This window comes from Tiliqua scincoides, chromosome 4 (genome assembly GCF_035046505.1).
Source record: "Tiliqua scincoides isolate rTilSci1 chromosome 4, rTilSci1.hap2, whole genome shotgun sequence".
NCBI classification, from domain to species: Eukaryota; Metazoa; Chordata; class Lepidosauria; order Squamata; family Scincidae; genus Tiliqua; species Tiliqua scincoides.
Genome location: NC_089824.1, coordinates 215,348,385 through 215,364,171, shown reverse-complemented (window position 1 = coordinate 215,364,171; position 15,787 = coordinate 215,348,385). Strand labels below are relative to the sequence as shown.

At 40.3% G+C, this 15,787-nt stretch overlaps 1 protein-coding gene across 3 annotated transcripts in view; it reads right to left on the bottom strand.

The window, feature by feature from the left end:
* Positions 1-15,787, bottom strand: part of OSBPL2 (oxysterol binding protein like 2) — an 89,580-nt gene that overhangs the window by 59,135 nt on the left and 14,658 nt on the right. For 2 of the 3 annotated variants that reach the window (XM_066623562.1, XM_066623564.1), the window contains exon 2: positions 71-214. In XM_066623562.1, the coding sequence (XP_066479659.1) occupies positions 71-107 (37 nt within the window). In that variant the 5' untranslated portion in view covers positions 108-214. Of the gene's footprint in view, positions 1-70; positions 215-11,450; positions 11,533-15,787 lie in introns of all 3 variants that reach the window. The other variant, XM_066623563.1, reaches the window with a different exon arrangement.

Below are 15,787 nucleotides of genomic sequence, written 5' to 3'. Positions count from 1 at the left end.
AACTTCACATTTAGATTTTACCCACACCACATTTAGATTCCTACACAGACCCCTGAGTAAACACACTCACCTGTAACGGCATCATAGAATTCCTCTTCACTATTCATCCTTTAAGTAGTAATTTTTTCTGCACCAGCAGGTTACTTTCTCCTAATACATAGTAGCTCTTGATATAATGGAACTTCTTCATAAACAGAAAATCTTTCCTGATGATCTGTTTAGAGAAAGGGAAAAAGACAGCATTTTAACTTTTATCTATCTGGAACAATTAGATGCAGACCCCTAAAGCTTCATTTCTGACAATACTAAGCATCCATTTTAACAAAAATAAGGGGAAATGCATTTTCTAAATTATTTTGAAGGCGCAGTGGAGTCACGGTTTCAATTTGCAACACCTTTGTAGTAATTTAGATTCCACTTTGCTAGATTCCACTTTGCAATATTCAAAGTGGTTTACAAATAAACCAAACATACATAAATCAATCTGACAGTAAACAAGAGATAAAGTGCTGTATTAGATAATACTTAAAATTGCAGCAGACCCACAGGAAGCAAGAGGTAAACTCAGGCTTTTAGTCAGAACTCCTATCAAAAGGATGAAAAAATAGCATTTACATTGCACTTAAACAGTAAGAATGGAGGTGCAAAATGAAGATTTTCAGTAGGGTGCTTTAAAGAAGTGATGCCACAACAGAGGAAGTCCTTCCCCTGAAGTGGCAATGCAAATCATGGTTTATGCAAATCATATACATTTGCCCTGTTCAGATGGAATGACGCTATATATTCACTAACCACAAACCATGAAGTCAGGGAGGCAACTGAAGTATACAGAGAGGTGTACATGAGCCTCAGGTACAAACAGCCTTATCATGATTTGGCCATCACATATAAACCAAGCTACAGCGGTAGCACTGAGCACTCTGCTGTTTTGATGTTTCTATCATGCTTTTCAATATAAAATATTTCCAAAGTGGCTTACAATACCTGTTCCAAACATAAGAAATACAAACAATAAAACTGCAACATTTCTTGGCTATAGTACATTTCTCAAGGTTGACTTAAAAGCAAATTGATAACCAACAGCCACTAAAAGCCAGCGTAAAACTATTAAAAGCTCAGGAACACAAAACTACCTTTTAAGTGCCAGAAAAACAAATCTGGTGCCAGGCAGATTGATAAGAAAAGGAAGTGGCATAGTTATTGAGAAGGTCCAGTCTCTGGTTGCTACCCTCAGAAGACAGCAGATGCAGAGACTCCAGTAATGAGTTTAATATCCACTAACCAGGCAAATTAATGAACTAAAAGAAGACAAAACTAGGGATCCTGACTACTTATCTGACAGGAATTTCTGAAAGAGACAGAGAATTAACCAATCCTATTCTTCACGCATAAGTAATATCTTTCTTCCTTTTCTCTCGGAGGTTGGTTTCTTGAGCCAGGGGTTCTACGCACCCTTTTCCAATATTTTTCTTCCAAAGGAAAGCAATATTCTTCTGGTGCACACAAAACCCTCCTGCCCTTCATACAAAACCTTCCAGAATGAACATCAGGCAATGTCAACAAATTCACCAGGTCTGTCAAAGCGAAGGAATTTCCTTCAACTTTCCTTTGTTTACCATGTCCTATTAGCTACCGCTCCCATGTTTTCATAAAAGCTTCTCAGCAAGTGCCACAAATTACAAGACACTCCCCTAACCACAGTTCTTACAATATGATTCCTGATTAAATGGATTTATTACCTGCAGATTTACAAGAAATTTTAATCATAGTTAACACTTCCAGAAGTGTTCATCTGTTGACTGTAAAGATTTGTCAGGTTTCTCCAACTGAATCACATTAAGGCTCTCCAAATTAAAAATAGTACACACAGTTGCACTGGGGCAGCTTAAACAAAGAAAATTTAAAACAAAAAAACAAGCCGTTCAGCCTGAAATGTTCACCTTGCTTCCAGATCCAGGGCAAGCAAAGGCTGGGAGCAGGACCAGCAAATGTATAGGGCAATACCAAAATACTTGTTTGATAAGATAGCAATTATTGCCAGCATTGACAATCAAAGGGTACAAACTAGTCATGCCCATGCACATCTGACTAGGAATTTTCTGAGAGTTCTCTTAGCAGCTCTTTGAAAGTCTCATATAGTATTTTTAAACTCCCCTGAATGTGAATGAACACTTTTGGGCAAGAGCTGCTAAAAGGGTTATTCAGAGAACTCTGCACACACTCAATGGTTACAGATGACATAAGGTGTCAGAAAGTTTAAAAAGGAGGCTAGGTGCAGGCAGCTTTGAGGTGAATTTAGCCATAAGGGCATATAATTCTGTGACATAGTTATCCCCCTGGCTACTTCAGGTCCTCTTAAAACTACAGACCTCTGGGAGCCAAGCAACAGGTAGTTGGCCTATAAGTTGTACTGATTAGGAAGACCTGTTCCACCAGATCTTATACTCCATGTTGAACTTGGAAGCCCAACACAGGGCTTCTCAAGTCTGCACCAGCGACTGAGTAATTCAGACTCGAGGAACCCCCATTGCAGAGGATGGAGTTTTATTCAGGGTAAGGAAATGAATGTCCCCTTCCCTTAAGGAGACATCTGGTTGCTTCCTTGACCCCGCAGGATACAGCAGTGGCCATTTTGGTGCCACTGTAGCCTGCAGCACAAGGAAGCACAGGATTGGGCTATCCATAAAACAGACAACAATGAGTAGAAATGGTTGGTTTTGTCAAAAAAATAACTAATTTTAGAAAAAAAAAACCAGCTATTTCTACTAGTGGTGTTACCTATTTTATGGATCTCCTAAATGCCAAATTAAGATTTAGGTAAATTATTTTTATCCCACATTTACTTAGGGCTTTCTTACTTACTTAGGGTGTAATCCTAAGTGTAACTTGGGCTGGCGTAAGTCCCTTACACCAGCCCAGGAGGGTTGCAAACATGTCATAAAGCACATTTGTGCCTCCTTTAGAGTTGGTTGAGCCAGTGCAGGAATGCGCACCGGCCCACAGAGGCTGAATCCAGCATCTGCACTGACTCCAATGGGTGGGGGGGTTGCGTTGGCCGATGCAAGGGTCTGGGATGGGTGAGGAGGAGACGGGAGGAAGGCATTCTGAGGTGGGGGAGGGGAGGTAGAAGGAGGTCCCAGGCATGAGGAGAGCCAGAGGTGGGCTGGGACCCAGCTGTCATGCCAGATTCCAAACCCGCTCCCCAAGAAGCACAGAGTGGCTAAAAGCCACTCCGCTCTCCTCAGACTTATGCCACCTCCGGAGATGGCGCAAGTCAAATGAGACCCATTGGAGCTGCAGTGGCTTACCCAGGAGTAAGGGGAAGAATTTCCCCTTACCTCCAGTTGAGCCACTTTGGGCCCCTATCTTACACTGGATACAGTGTAGGCCTCCTAGCCTGCCTGTTCCAGCGCAAGATAGGATTGTGCTGAAAGTGGTTTACACATCATGACAGTTACAAACCTTTTATGAAAATGATCTGCATTTCCTCTAAATTAAAGACTCTCCAAAGTTGTTGCAGCCTGTCATGCAATAACTGCCATTCATAAACTACTAACAAAAGGAAGTTCTATGAAAATCTCTTTTTGAAGAATTTTCCAATCTCTTTGGTTCACTTGTTAAGCTATATTTTCTCTTCAGCATGTTCACAAAATTTATCTGAAAAGATTAAGGAAAATACAAATGTGTTGCCTGTTCATGGGAGATTAAAATATGCTCCTCAGACCACAAAGAAAAATATATCTGATGCTAACTTAAGTTGTTTTTGCAGTAACTTCAGACTGGGGCAAAAAGAGATTTATCTTTTGTTTCTCTTTCCCAACATCAATAAGCAAAAGGAAAACCTAGGACACCATGCCCAAACCGAAAGACAGATTATCAGGCAGTTTCATTCAACTAAAACTATATGTCTGGATGCATGATAATGTATCTGACATTTATCATTCCACATGATCATGCAATATCTGCTGCTCAGATGTCCTAAACAAATCTATTTCTGCCATTCTCAAAATCCTTTTAGGGATTACGGGTTGCTGGATTATGTATGGGGTTGTTGTTTAGGAGAAGGGTGGTTGTTCACTACAGAGTCTATAGCACACATTCTTTTTTGTTGTTAGTTCTGTAGCACTGAACAAACAGCTTTAGGCCCCAATGTGATAAACAGATTGGATATAAGAAGAACCCAACCAATTATTTTAGTGAATTCTTCAGCCTCCTCCCTAATGTGTTACGTGTGTGTGTGTGTGTGTGTGTGTGTGTTTTAACAATTAATTCGAATGGCTTACATTCTCTCTTGTCTTAGGTTTCCTACTGGAAATTTCTGATTTCACTTGGTAAATCAGAGATCAAGGCTTGTCTCCAAGGAGCATAACAGTCCAAACCTAACCGTTTCCAGCACTAATGGAGCATTCCCTTGCCTTCAAGAGGCTTCTGTGACTGTACCCTCTGCCACTGCAGGACACAGCATGCTCTCTATTTGTGTAGCTGCATTGGTGCTGGAACATTAGTTCAGGCTCGGCTGCTAGTGGAATTCTACAACAAAGTCATCCCACCTTCTTTTCTCCATTGCAACAACATCACCCAAAAAACTACTTGAAGCTCAGCAGACCATCCAGAAGAGTGGGATAAGGTCATTGCAGAAGAGGAGAATTAATGGAAGTCAGGGGGCACCTTGAGAGACAACTATTGCCAGTTTCACAATCTCAGGAACACTAGAATAATTGAACCTTTTTGTTTTCAACTTACAGAATACATAGTATAAATGTGGTAAGCAACTTTTTTTTATTAATGACATGCATACAATGTCCCCCCCCCCCCCAGTTTTTGGATTACAGTTGAACATCTTATTTTTAAGGAAACATATCAATAGAATAACATGATGGGTTTTAAATGTGTTTGATTTTGCAAATATGCTTGCAAAGGACTGCAAATCCAAAACCATGTCCTCTCAAAACTGCCAAGAATAAAATGATTTGTTGACAATTTGGACTGTACAATAACACAACAGAGAACTGTGAGTGAAATTGAGCTTTCTTGTCCATTTTTCCATGTTACAGTTCCCAGCATCCTTGAAAAGCTGACCTTGGGGGTAAGAAGACCCCTCCCAGAATATAGTGTGAGATATTGCAAGGGAGACTGCGAATAGATCAGGAAGCCAGTGAATATCACAGCTCACATTTGTACAAGCAAAACTACCTTTCCACACATGCAAGTCACCGCTGCACTTGCAATGTATTCTTCTCACATAACAATGTCTTAGCAGTACAATCACCAGTTGTGAATTGTCCTCACACTTATCTTGTACATTTTAAGTTTGTCACAAGACTAGGCCACTTTCATTTTCTACCATCCAACACTCCTGATTTCAATTTTTTTGTCTATATCAATGTATACCGAACTGCCTACTGAGGATTTCACACATCTAATGAAGTGCATCTAATGAAGACCCATGCTATTATATAGTGTTCTGCAAACATTTTTAGCACTGGGACTCACTTTTTAGAATGACACTCTGTTGGGACCTAGAAGAGGTGATGTCATTAACCTGGAAGTGATGTCATGGTCAGAAGTGACATCATCAAGCAGGAAGATTTTTTAACACCCCATAAGAAAAAATCAAATTTAATTAAGTAAATTAAAAGTTTACAGTAAGTTTAAAAATTTATTTAAAATAAAGAACCCTCCTAACCCTAATATAGCTGTGTTTGAAAAATACTGCTATATTAAATTTGTCTTTAAGATGCCATAAGACTTTTTGTTGTTTTAACTTTGAGGTCAAATCAAACATTACATAAAATGTGTAACGATCTGTTAACTTGCATAACACCTGCTCCACTCCCAAATGAACATATTCTGCATGCTATTTTAGAGAAAGAAAAAAGAACTTCCATTGGTTTTTAAGGGATTAGAGAACCAAAATCCCTGAAAGTGTTAAAGAATGTGTTTGAAAATTGCTGAAGTTAATACTCTATGAAAAAATACTACATTATTCAGGATGTATGAAACAATCAGATTTCTCAAATCAGCACTGAGCTAATCTAAACCCTATGCAATCTGAAAGCTAGTTTCGCTTTCAGTGATAAGTCTGTGTGCCTGGACAGATAAGAAATGAGTAGGCAAGATTTTTGGAGTCACATACGAATGTGCTCTGCTGGTGCCACCTCCCAATTTGACCTCTGAAGGCCATACCTCATAAGCAAACATAAGAGCAGAAATTCTTCATAAAAGCATTTGACACCTCTCTCAGAACAGCTGTTCACATAAGCTGAAAAAAAGTAGCTTGCTTACTTTAGTTCACCAGAACAGAAATCATTTGCAAAGTAATAAAACATGCAATTACTAAAAAGCTGTAAGTGCTTTTTAGTAAACCCCTGCTAACTGGGTAAGAGGCACTTTTTAAGCGGGTGCTCTTCTTTAATTTAGCAGGGGGAGAGTAACTAACCCTCCTCACCCCAGCAGTGTCTTTTCTAGTGGCTGTCTGCTGGTGTTCTTTTGGAATCTTTTTAGATTGTGAGCCCTTTTGGGACAGGGAGCCAGTAGTTGTTCGTTTTCTCTGTAAACCACTTTGTGAACTTTCCGTTGAAAAGCGGTATATAAAGACTGTTAATAATAATAAATGCAAGGTGTATTGTATTTGGGAATACCCATCTTTGGTTTGGTATGCTCAAGGCCTTAGTGGCATTCCCCACTGTGATAAGATGTTTGTTTAGGGCAGATATGATCACCATCTTGCAATTTCCACTCTAAGGGGCAGATTCACATGACCATTCTCCTCCTAACACATGATGTTTCTTGCATTCACCCCCATGGCACTGTCCTTGAATCTTTTCACAAGGCAGCCAAGCAAACAGTCTCAAAAGCTGCTGAGGCTTGGCATTCCAAGGTGGAATGCCAAGGTGGAGCCAAATATTGAGTTCTTTCAATGGATTTCACCATGGGGCAACTGAAAACAACCAAGTGTATCTATGTGGTGTGGGCTGAATCAAGGCTAGGAAAATCCAGGGTAGACAAAACAGGTAGAGAGGACTGGGCAGAATTTGGAGCCAGTAACAGACTAATGAATAGATGTTAACTGAAGCACAATGGCAGGGCAATGAGGAACAAAGACAAGCAGATGTGTGGATAAGGGCACAGTCGAATAGCTTTAAATACAAGCAGCTGACTGGACTGCCAGGAAGCTCATCCTGCTTCCTCTTACAGAGCTTCCTTTAGGAAGCTGACAGAACACATCTTTCTCCCTTCCAAATTTTCTGGATGCACCTTTCCTCTCAAACTGTGTCAGTATCAACAGACTTTCAGAGCAATACAGATCAGATTAAGCTTTGTAACAGACAACAGAAATAGGACATAGCAAGAAATTATAGCAAAGTAAAACATTTAAAGAAATATCTGTAATCTGAACTTAACCAGAGAGAGAACAGTCAGACAGCTCCAGACATGAACACATGATCACTCATAACTTTCACACTGTTTAGTTTTTCAAAACTTGGGAAAACTAAATATTTATGGTGACTTGAATTATCTAGCAACCGTTTCTGTCCTCCTTGAATAATCCTATAGTTTCATGAATGTGATAGGACAGGATGACCTAGATGCCCCAGGTCAGCTGAGTTAACGAAAACACAAACCCTGAAATAATCTTAAATTGGTGGTAATAAAGCCTCCAAACTTTAGCTTTCTGAAAGTGTTTGGATCTTGTTCTATTAACATAAAGCTAACCTGGTATCATCTAGGCTTGATATCACATCAGGGCATAAACACTGAGTAAAATGTGGCAGTTGGGGCTTGGCAGCTCTCATCGCTCCCTCCCCCCCCCGCCCCGTGAGTAAAGGTAGATGAAACTTGGTCTGGAAAGGCAAAGTGATAACAAGCCAAACACTGGTTATGTGAACTTGGAGGAAGTCTTTAAATAGATGAGAAAATCCTCTGAAAGTCACTCTGTTTAGGGCCCAAAACAGCACCTACCTAAAAAATATATCATTTTTCTTTGGAAATTTTAGCTTTTCAGCAAGTATAGTTATGTGCATTCCTTTTTTTAAATAAAGAATTTGATTCTGATCAACTGTGGTTCTAGAAAAACATTCCCCATCACCACACAAAGCCCCCCCCCCCAGCTAATATCAAGGGCAAATAGGGAGAATGACTTGCAGAAAATTAAACATTTTCCTTGGGGTTTCAAGTTGGGGCAGTGTAAATTTTTTGTATAGTTCTGATGGAAAAAACACACTACCATCCATTCTCATAATATGATTTCAATCATCCCCACTGCAAAGTTTTGTTTTACGGACACAAAGATATAGCACACTATCTATTGCAAAGGTGTAAAAGAACAGGGCAGCCCTCAGTATCCATGGGGATTCAGTTCCCTGGCAGATACCCTGGAACCCTGGCAGATACCGAAAACTGCTGCTGATTAAATTCGTGGATTTCAGGATCCCAAACTTGACTATAGCTGTGCTCCGGACATGTCATTTGGGGAAAACTCACAACTCTTAGCCATTGAACAAAATTACAAGACTTCCCCCACCCATGTCTCTTCCCTATTTTCCATTTCACTTTTTAGACTAAAAACCTACAGATAGGGGAATCTTTCTTGTTACTCTAATTTAAAACACTTGGGTTACAATCCTGTGCACACCTTCCTGGAAGTAAACGCCTACTGAACTCGATGGGGCTTTCTTCTGAGCAGAAATGCATAAGGTTGTACTGTTAGCTATCTGAAGGGTCAAGTAATATTATTGTATTCTATGACTAACAAGTGAGACGTTAACATAATATTGCCTCTCCACAGCTCTACTGCCCAGCTCAAGCAACTGAATTCCTTCTCCTTGGGGCTTCCAACCTCGCTCTACCACTGCTGCTGCTTTGTTAAGACTGTCACACAAATCTCAGCTGACTGCCACATATCCTTTAATCAATCAATCATTTATTGTATTTTTATCCAGCTTCTCTCCCCCAGAAGAGACCCATTAATGAAATACTTGAGTAAAAGCCACATATTTGTACATAAAGAAAGAAATGGTATACTTTCTTTGATGTAAATACTAAAGCATTCATCACATTAAAATTAATATTGTTCTCTTTGCTTTTAGACTATGCCTGCTCATATTTCATCACGCCCCGTCTTACAAGCAGCATATGAGGAATGTTTCTTCTAAAGTGGTTCCTGCCATTCACTGTTTTACAAGTACTTGTATTAAAAAAAACATTCAAAATATGCTGCCCAGTTAGTTGCACTCTCCTTAATCACTTCATAAAAATGTTGCAATTGTGCTTGTAGGTATTATGTTTCAATAAGACTATTACATATCTTGATGTCAGTATAAATTTAAGTATGCTCAAAGTGCAAGAATCCTATCCTGCACTAAACAAAATGTTCTGTATTAGATTCTGAAAATTTTTTAACAAAGAACATAGAGAACATGGAGAGAGAATCACATTCTTAAAACAAGCCTCTTTCATACCTCTCACTTTACAAACACAACTGAATTATTTACTAAGCAACTGATCATTTAAACTAGCCTGACTAGTCTGGTTCTCTCAACAGCATAACTGCAAAACAGTCCAGAATGAAGAGAAAGAATCTCAGAGGTTCTGTTGATGCATTTAGCCCTGAGCAACAGTAAAATTAACTGGAAGGACCACACATCTTCTAAGAAAGGCAGGTGCAATAAATATACCTTATTATTATTATTAACAACAGTATTTATATACCGCTTTTCAACGGAAAGTTCACAAAGCGGTTTACAGAGAAAAATCAAATAACTAAATGGCTCCCTGTCCCAAAAGGGCTCACAATCTAAAAAGATGCAAAGGAATACCAGCAGACAGCCACTAGAACAGACAGTGCTGGGGTGAGGTGGGCCAGTTACTCTCCCCCTGCTAAAAAAAGGAGCACCCACTTGAAAAAGTTCCTCTTACCCAATTAGCAGGGGTAAGGGGTACCTTACCCACACATTAAATTCTGGATAATCCAACATGACACCCAATTTGTCTTTATGACTTCCCTTTGTTAGGGGAATATGCTACAAGTCAATTTAACCACTGTACACTTTGTTTAGGCTTACTCCACTGTACCTACATAAGGGATTTGCTTTGTTTTAGTTACAACATTTTAAATTTCCCCAGCGATACACAGAAGTCTAACATTTGAACATCTCCACATAGGATTAATCCTAAACCATGATTAATTAAAAATTAATCCCTAACCATAATGATGCAGCTTACTTTTCTAGCACCGGCATTTAAGAAGATTATTTACAATGCAATACAAGTCCCAAAACATTACATAATTCATCTGAGACAAATTCACGCTCAGGTTCAGTAGTCAAATCAGCTATTTTAAGATATTAAGACACTAACTATTGTATAATGCCACTTCCATTGAACAGAAGACCGCCCATGACTTCAGCGGCTGAAACAATTTAGATTCAGATCTGTTTATTTGTTTTTTCTTGATCTCAGCAGAATCCCAGATTTAAAATCAAGTTCCTTTAATACAGCGGTCTCCAAACCACAGGACCGCTTGAAAAGCTTGAAAACCCTGTCAGGAGCAGCACTTACCATTCTGTGCTGTTGCCCGTCATCTTGCTAGCCAAACTTCTTGCAAAGTCGCTCCAACCAGCCGCTTCCACCCATAAATCTGGGTGCAGAGCCTGCTGGGGCAACAGAAGTGGCTGACTGAAAGGACTTTGTAAGAACATTGGCTGGCAAGATAACAGGCAGCAGTGCACAACAGTAAGCACTGCTCCCATTGGGGAAGGAGTTTTGCAGGCACCTGATTCAGCCTGCAGACTGAGTTTGGTGCCTGCTGCTTTAACAAGCTGTGATTATGTGAACATTGATTGTGGGAACACTATTCTTTAAGATAACATACAGTGCTTTGATTGTGTAAACAGTACTTTTAGAGCCAAAACACTGTTCTATTTACTGGCAAAAAAAGGCTATACAAAGTGTTAGATGACATGGTTTAAACCATTTCTGCCCAACATTGCACATACCCAACAGGGACTAAATATGTACACCTGCAGGCTGAGCAAAAATGCATTAAAATGAACCTCATAGACACTACCACTTCCCACATCTTCCAGTGCAGCTGTTACTTTTCATTCTCTGCAGCTCTTTACACCCCTAAAATGAGCCCCGTCAGTGCATATGCAGGGTTTCAGGGAGTCCCAGAGCAGCAGCACATGCAGAGTGGTGCAGCACAGAGTAAATGACAAGTCACTTATGGTGTGCTCAAGGAGCCCTTGAAAGAGTCTTGGTAAACCCCAGGACTCCTAGGAACACACTTTGAAAATGCTACTCTAAAATACTCTAAAAACAACAGCAGAAGTAAGGATACACAAGCAAAATTTCACATTTTTCATAACTCTATAGAAGTCATTATCCTCTTTAGATAAAACTGCTCAAAAATTAACCAGACTAGCTAATAGGGGTTCTAGCAATCTCACCTGTCAAATATATGATACACTTAAAGACAGTTAATTGTATTGCAATGATTCACAACATTTGTTCAGGTCTTGAATGTATCACCTAAAAAAGAAAATAAGGGAAAATTTTAGAGACAGCACCTTTTACTTCAGTTAACCTTTACTTTGTCAGATGAGATTTCAGTCTGTTCCTGAGTTGCGTAATGGTAGTTTGAAAGTTGCAAAGTAGGCTATGAGAGAGTTTCAACCTACGTAGTTTCAATCTGTTCTAATCATGATGACTACATAGCCTTAATGTGAGCTGATTAATAGCGCTGAGGAACAATCAGGAATTGTTTGTGTCCCCCCCTTTTTGCTACTATTTGCTTTCCTGCTTTTGGGGGAAAAAAGTTCACTAGGAACCTCTGTAACCCTAATTCTTCCTTTTCCCTAACATATGTTCAGATGGGAATAGGGAAAACACTACCTATAGAATTTCCCCTGGTACGTTTTCTTGATCTGGTATGAGGCAAGCATTTACAACTCATGTTGCTTTACTCCATAAAGAAAGCCTAAAAATCAAGAGAATGGTTATTTATGGTTGAATCAGGCAATGGGCACATGAATTTGAAACAATGTTTGATATGCTCTAATTATTTGTATCTTAATATGATTTTAAAAATCATAATTAATGTTACCAAAAATAAAGTCAAGCCTCTTCTGACATCTGCTCTGTTTCAATGGTGATACATTATGCAGTTAGCAGATGGGATTAAAGGATTCTGATACTCTTTTTCTGCGCCTTAGTGACTATGACTTGAGGCGATGGAGTGGAGGAATAGAGGTTAGTCAACATAATAACTATTTAAGATTAGAAATTTAAAAACTACTCCCCATTACATAAACATTCACATAAAATTTGGCACAAAGTTTGTGCTTTAGTAGTGCTTGTTTCCTGGACACTTATAATTCAACACCATCATTTCTCTTTCACAAAACTCTGTTGGCAATCATACAGGCACTTAGTAGCTCTAGTGTTCACATTTGTAAGAAAATCTGTGTCAATTCAATCAATTCAAACTGAATGGACAAGAACGTGTGAAATACATTTCCCTGCTACAAATACGGTATAGCAAATGCTGCGTTTGTTCATGAGCCATTTTACAAACACCACCAACATACTCAATGTTAACCATTGTACTCCCCAAATGTTCCATGCATTAACTGATTTTCAGGTCAGAGCAACCTCAGATGACCCTCTAATATTGATTCAAAAAAATATGAAAATACTGCTGATAATGAAGAAGTTCCAGTAACAAGGTTTGTGTGCAAGTGGAATGTTCAGAGGCAGATTGCCATAAATTACAGCCTGATCCACATGTTCTGTCAAGACAAAAAGACTGTGAGAAAATGGTAATCTATCTGCAGCAAGGTAATTTGTGCTTGATCAAGTCACCTACTACAACTTGCCCAGTTCATGTAATTGTAAGCTAAGTACTGGAGAGGGACTATAGTACCCAGAGGCTATAACCCTGCAACACTCTATAAAGGACAAGGATACAGCTATACTGAACCACAATGGCTTCCATAGCAAACAATTAAAAGTGTGGATAGTGAAAGGATCACAAATTATTAATACAACTAATAAGAAAATCATTAATTTATTAATCTGTTGATAAGAACCACTGCAAATAAACATTCAGGCTGTTTATTAAATGAAATCATATTGAAAACCTCTCCTCCTATGAAGTTAACTCAGTACAACATCTATTTTCAACATCCTTCTGAGATGCACCCATTTACACCTAAATAACTGGTCTGCCTCCAGAGGTTGATGAATCCAGTGGTTCCTGAGTTTTCCTACTGCCAGGATCAGAGACTCATCCAAAGTACTGGTTGACTTCTGGAATGAGGAAATGACTAGAGCAGTGGATTAGATCTCTCCTAAGCAGCCTCTGCCATTTTATAAAGGCAAGGCGGTTCTTTGGTTTACCAGGGAGCTGTAGGCGACCAAATGATAGGGTAGATGCCTTGAGGAACAGCACAGGAAAAGCAGCCACAAGTCTGATCAACCACAGGGAAGACTTCATTTTAGAGCCTACTCGGTGTGATGACAGTAAAAAAGGCATTTTTGTCTCCTTCAACAGCATCTGTGGAAAACCCAGTTTAGCTTTACCATGTGGTGTGGGGCCTGCTCCATCTGGTCCCTTTGGAGTATTAGCCATCTGACTGCCCACTTGACCCTTGCCCAACATGACCAACTAGATCTGTCGAGGGGGGGTTCCCACCAAGAAGGTAGGGAGAGTGGTCAATTCATTTTCCAAGGAGGGGGTTTTGCTGTCAATATTGAAAATGGCAGTGGTGCACCCCTTCTTGAAGAAACCCTTCTTAGATTCTTCTAGATAGATAATTTCCAGCTTTTTCAACTTCCCTTTTCTGGTTAAGGTGACAGAATGGGCAACAGCTCCAGAGCAGGGGTGTCCAAATGTTTTGACAGGAGGGCCACATCATCTCTCTGACAGTGTGTCAGAGACCAGGGGGGAAAAAGAATTAATTGACATTTACAATTTGAATAAATTTACGTAAATGAATACATTAGAGATGATGATGATGATGATTAACATTATTAATTATTATTATTATTATTATTATTAACAGTATTGAATTTATAAGAATGAATGAAGGTTCCATGATAGCTCAAGGCCTGTAAAAGGCCTTGCACAAAGCAAGGCTAGCCTTCCCTTTCCTGCCGCTGCAGGTTCACAGACATGAAGCGGTAAACAGCGGAGGGACCCCTCGGCCCGTAGCTTGCACAAGAGGTCAAACAGTTGGCCCTCACGCTGAGTGCAGTCACATTGGATCAGTGTGGGCTCCAGCAAGTTTCCAGCAGGCCAGAGGCTCACTGGAGACTGGGGGCTCCCCACAGGCCGGATTCGGGGTCCCTGAGGGACACAAATGGCCCCTGGGCCAGGGGCCCTGCTCCAGAGGATCCTGGAAGAAAAATGTTATCTAGATCCCTTTGGCTTTGGAACTGAGATTGCCTAAGGCGCCCTGGTATACTAGGGATCTGTACTGGGGACTGGACAGGGGGAGTGCCTCTCAGTGGCTTTCTGCACCATCAACCATCATGTTCTACTAGGGCAGTGGGTCAGGTTGGGGTTGAGAGGCACCGTTTTGAATTGGTTCTGGGCTTTATTGGCCGACAGGTCCCAGAGAGGGATGCTGGAGGGATGCTTTTTGGCTGTTGGAATGAAAGGTGCCACAGGGATTTATTTTGCTCCCAAACTATTTAACATCTACATGAAGCCATTGGGAGAGGTTTTCTAGGGATATGGAGTGGAATGCCATCAGTATCTCGATAACACCCAGCTCTATCTCTTCTTTCCACCTAATACTGGGGAGGCTGCTGAAGTCTTGGAAGTGCTGCCTGGAGGCTGTTTGGAACTGCATGTGGATTAACACACTGAAATGAAATCTTGACAAAACAGCAACCACTTAGCCTTGAAATTCATGATGCAGGTGCTAGACTATCAATCTGTTCTGAACAGAGTTCCATCCCGTGTGGAGAAACAGGTATGCAGCATGGAAGTCCTCCTGGATTCACCGCAGCTCCTAGACTGCCAGGTGGCAGCTTCTGGCCAGTGGGGCTTTAACTCGGCTTTGACTGGTGTGCCAGCTATGGCTGTGGTCCATGCTGTGACATCTCAGGTTACCGCAACTGACTCAACAAGGGGTTTCCTCCAACAATGATGCAGAAACTTCAACAAGTGCAGAACAAAGTGACCTGTGCGGTTACTGGGGCTCAGCGGTTCAGTTCCGTCAGATCACTTCTCTAACAACTAACTACACAGGATACTTGTTTGCTTCCAGGCCCAAGTCATGATTCTGTTTTTGATAGTTAAAGCTCTTTACAGCTTAGGACCAGGTACCCGAGGGACTACCTTCTCCACTACATTCCAGCCCACCCCGAGATTATCAGAGGAGGCCTTCTTGCATGTGAAACAGAAGAACAGAAGTTGAGAGGCTGGTGATGAGGAGTACGGCCTTCTCAGCTGTGGCATCACAGTTATGGAACTCCCTACCTTGGACATTATGAACTGCCCCCTCTTGAAGCACTCTGGTGGGGTCTATAAATATCTTTATTTCATTGCATTTGTGTAGTGATAATAGGTGTTTTCTTACTGTGCTTCTAATTGGGTTTTTAATGTTTTATGTCCGCTTTTACTGCTACCAATGATGGCTGTTTTATTTTTATTACCATCTACTGTTGCTTTATTGCTGCTTTTATGTTTTTGCACTGCAGCACAGTTTTTATTCTCTGTTTTATATTTTTATGTATTACTGATGCTTTTATGACATTTTGTGCTGCAACTTCTGGC